At 40.3% G+C, this 4,727-nt stretch overlaps 1 protein-coding gene across 1 annotated transcript in view; it reads left to right on the top strand.

The window, feature by feature from the left end:
- cd4-1 (CD4-1 molecule) overlaps window positions 1–627 on the top strand; it is a 13,546-nt gene extending 12,919 nt beyond the window's left edge. The window contains exons 10-12 of the mRNA XM_028424461.1: window positions 1–17; window positions 134–177; window positions 340–627. The exon at window positions 1–17 is cut by the window's left edge and continues 84 nt beyond it. Of these exons, the coding sequence (XP_028280262.1) occupies window positions 1–17; window positions 134–177; window positions 340–370 (92 nt within the window). The 3' untranslated portion in view covers window positions 371–627. The remainder of the gene's footprint in view (window positions 18–133; window positions 178–339) is intronic.
- Window positions 628–4,727: the final 4,100 nt, after the last annotated feature.

Genomic DNA, 4,727 nt, shown 5'->3' with positions numbered 1-4,727 from the left:
TCTGTCGACGCAGACAAGTACAGTTAAACCCTTCCTACTCCGTTCTGTTCGATCACTCTGGGGTGTTAGCATGGCGTTAAGTTATCCTCCACTCTGTCTCTCTCTCTCTGTGTCTCTTTGTGGCTCACATTAGCGGGCGACAAGACACCTAAGGCATAGGCTCTGCCGGTGCAAAAAGTACGTATAAACCATTTCCTGGACTCATGAGACACACATTTACACTCATCAACTCTGGCATCTACATTTTTGCCTTAAGATACCAATAAAATATTCATTTACATTGTGTAGCTTGGTGTCTTGTTGATGACTCATACAGACACCTGTGACTTTCTATTTCAGCCCCAAGCCCAAAGGATTCTACAGAACATAGAGGAGACAATCTGAAGAGGATGTGACGAGAAGAAGGAAGAAGACTTTTTGTCGTATCTACACACTGTGTACGTGAGTTAGATGAGAGGGATTAAGACAATGCAGAGTCACTGTTGAAATGACACATTGGACAGTTTCATTTATGATGTGCATATCAGCTACTTGGATCAATTACATTTCTATTGTACCTGATTTTAATCACAGATGTATTTGTTGTTTATAATGTTCTGTCTTTAACTTTATTTTATTCACATTATATCGGCTTCTTTTTTCTGTATATTTTTTAAAATGCATTATAAATCTGCAATGTTTCTTAACAAATATTTACATTTGTATCATTTATATGTTTTTCAATAAAGCATCACTGTCTTTGATTGTTGAGTAGAATAATGTGGCCTCAGTGGAGTTGTCCATTTGACAGATTTGTGCATAGAAAAGGGAACATTGCATCCACAAACTAAAATGCAGATGTGATTCACATCAGTGTAACAAGGAGGACCTACTCACTGAATTGATACTTTAACGTCTCAGCAAGCTCGGAGAACCTATCAGTGCTGATCCTCGTGTCTGGCTTGACTTCAGATGTTTCCAAAATAGTAACCTTTAACAGAATAAATCATGTGTAGGAGTTACACTGTATGATCCCTTTGCAGTGTGTGAGACCCAAATTAAAGCCATATAGGCAGCTTTACTACAGCAGGGCCTCAGTGTACAGTGGCAGGTGGATGTTGAGGCTGTGTAGACAGGCATCGTCTGATTCGATTTAACCTGTGTGTCAGCCAGTAGGACATTACAAACCTCGGCGTCCTCTCTCTCTCTTTCTCATTCTGCAGTCTGGATGTTTTACAGAGCAGTTTGTGTACTAAAAAGAAGGAAGCAGAAAGTACAGATTGCACAAATCTACCAGACAGATTGGGGTGTTCATGATCATCAAAGCATGCAAACTCAGATGGTGCAATTATGTTGTAGCCAACCTAGAGATGACCTGCCATCTTGGATTAGATGAACAAATATTTTGATGAGAGAACCCTGGCAAGCAAGTTTAGTATTATTCCCAGTAAAGATCTGCCTCTGCCTCAGACTTTATATTCAAAGGGCAATTTGTATAAAGATTTGTTCAGTGTAGGAAAGTAAAATAGTGTTTCGCATGGTCAGTCTCAAGCACCTGACATGACAGTTCTCTGTCTGATTGTCCCCCTCAGCAGTCCTACCTCTTAGTACAAACTATGTTCAGGTCTTTGTATGAGCTGCAGCAGGATGATGTGCTTCCCCACATGTTGAAAAGTGATGCTACAGGGAAGCCAGAGGCATTATAGCAGAAGAGATGAGATTCAATCATCCATCTCTGAATACAGCCTAACGTAAGTTGATGTTAACGCGTCACCCGCCATGATCCACATGCACTCCCCATCACATAGTCTGGTAAAGTTTAGGCCAATTTATTGTGCAGAGAGCAGACATTGCAGAACTGGTGGCACCCCCATCAGGTGTCGCAGAGGACTGCACCTTTGGTCTTTGCGCATCAAGAGAGCGTCTCATCCAGCGGGAACACTTATCTGAACTGAGAGTAGACTGAACACTGCACTGACCTGCCATGCCATCCTGCTGATTTATGTGAGGGTGCTGTTCATGGTTAGCTTTTTAGCATGCTAACTCGAGTTGACATCACCACATAGACATTTTAAACAGAAAAGATGGAGGCCTGAAAGTCTGACTCAGCATAAATGAGCAGTATATGATCAGTTATTTGTATTCTCCTCATACAGAACAGCTGCAACAATATCACCTCTACACACACACACACACACCAGATGCCCATTCTCCTGTTCCAACAGACTGTCAACTTTTTTTTTGTTTTACATCCAATTTATTATTTTGTTTTCTTGGCACCGTATTCCCACAGCCATTGTCAGCTCTTCTGCTTCATGAGGTTTTGTTATTCAAAGTAAACTAATTAAAGCAGAGGGAGGTGTTTGTGAAGTGTGATAAAAATGTGTGGTTGCAAAACATCACACTTTACTCTTGATTCAAAGTGTGGCCGACCTTTTCCTAAAAGCACACAGCGCACACACAGCTTCCCTGTCACAACCTTGCCAACAGTTTCCATTCTATTTTATTTTTTTAAATTAATGTCAGAACGTTAAGCTGCTTGTTGTATTATTTTCCATCTATTTTAGAAATATTTTCCCCTATTCTGACTCATATATCACATATCTGCCATATTCAGAATCAGTGCCTCACTCAATGCAGCGCTCAGGAGCAAACTTCAGGAATTATGCAATGATACAGGGTGAGCTGAGAAACACCACCAAAACAAAAGCAGCACACAGAGCTAAGAAAGTGCAGAAATATTCTCCCACTTAATAAATACATAAGAAAAATACGGAATAAGTTAGTGAAAGGCACGGTGCAACGCTGCATTTCCTTTCTTCTACACTGCAGTGGTGTTGTATGCAGAGGAACAGGCCTCGATAAATCAACCAGCAGGGATAAATTCAATTTCAAGGAGAAATATTGCTGCTTAGAAGTGGAGATATCAGAGCCTTTAGGGAGCAGAGGAGGTGCAGTGTAAGGAGAGACAGACAGTAAAGTCATGTTCATCAAATGTAGCAATGGTAGTCTGTGTATGTGGCCAGTGATCAAGAGATTATAGCTGCCAGAGGTGGACACCCATACATCAATGCATTTACACAGCTGTGGGATGGAAGGTACAGTACATCACAGATAATGTAGCCTACCCCTTAAATGTTACACTGTGGTCAAACAGATAAGGCAGACTTATTTTCATGCTGTGCTCCATAAAAGTAATTATTGTCAATTTTATCTTATGCTTTAGACAAAAAAGATCAAGGAAAAGTTGGATCTTTGTCGTTGGCCGCCTGGGTTTAATATGGAGCACTCAAAGGCCTACATTCAGAGTTGGATCTACCCTGCTGTCTAATGAGTATTCCAGTGTAACATGTTAATGTACTGTGCCAGAGATAACACAACCTCACTGCTGTAAGGGACAGATTTTGCACAAGGTTTAGGTTTTTAACTTTCAAATTGCACACTGTTGTTCTTGTATATCATATCATATCATATCATATCATATCATATCATATCATATCATATCATATCATATCATATCATATCATATCATATCATATCATATCATATCATATTGCACAATCCAATTTAGACTTATATGTATACCTGCATTACAAATTGTACATTTTTGGTTTTGCACCTATGTTTATTTTTTTATCTTACTGTAAATAATGTTTGTACTGTTTAATTTTTACTGTTAGAGGTATATTTTTTATTGTTTAGTATGCTTGAGTGCCTGTATTTTGCTGCTACAACAGTGAAATTTCCCAGCTAGGGATGAATAAAGTGTTTTCTATTCTTCTCTATTCTAACTTGTTGTCATGCATGTGTATGCTGTGCCCATATACGTCAGTATGAGACACAAATAAAGAGAAAAGTCCACTGAACTTCCAGTAAGCATGTATCCATTTGGGAATGCTATACAGCTAAATTATGGTCAAATGTTTCTGCTCTGCAATTTCCTTGTCTTCAGAGTTCTCCCTCAGTGCTGCACCAGAGGATTAAATGGTGAATTGACAGCTACCATGCTGTGGACTGTTTTGTGTCTAATCAGGCTCCCTGGGACTGAAGGGGGGCGTTGAGTGTCTGAGGAGTCAGCCTGTTCTCCTGATACTTATTGGCTTTTTGGCCTCCATCTGTGCCAACATCGTACTTACTGTGCTCTGTAAGGATAAACACTGTCTCACAGCCTCCTGTGCTTCCTGCCCTCCAGGCTGAGTTGTACGTTCAATTTCTTAAAGTAAATTGCTTTTTCAAAAAAAATGCCATGAATGGCACTTATGTACCTGTTTGCTCCATAGAATATGTCTCCACATGATCCCAGACTGCCTCCATGTGACAGGTGGTTGATGAATCCATGTTTGATGGATCTAAGTACCTACACTGCCTGAGACTCTAGCACAGAGTCTGTCTGCCTGCCTGTCTGTCTGTCTGCCTGCCTGTCTCTCAAACTGTTCCAAGTTGATTATTCTCTCTTTATTTCAGCTTAGTTTACTTTTGGACAACTATAATTGGCAATAAAAAAGATAAAACGCTCTCTCCAGTCCAGTGAGGGTCATATAATAGAAAAAGCACAGAGGTCCATAATTGTGAGATATTTCTCCTGCAGGGCCACCAGTCTCTGGCAGCTCAGGCTGATAATGTGCTTGTGAGGACACTCTCTCATTTAAAACAAACACCACTGGGGCTCTACGTGCTTGATCTATTACTGCACACACACATTCACAGACACACACACACACATTCAGAAGCTATGAGTGTGATTTTTG

This window comes from Parambassis ranga, chromosome 16 (assembly GCF_900634625.1).
Source record: "Parambassis ranga chromosome 16, fParRan2.1, whole genome shotgun sequence".
Classification (NCBI taxonomy): domain Eukaryota; kingdom Metazoa; phylum Chordata; class Actinopteri; family Ambassidae; genus Parambassis; species Parambassis ranga.
This window is presented reverse-complemented; position numbering and strand designations above follow the sequence as displayed.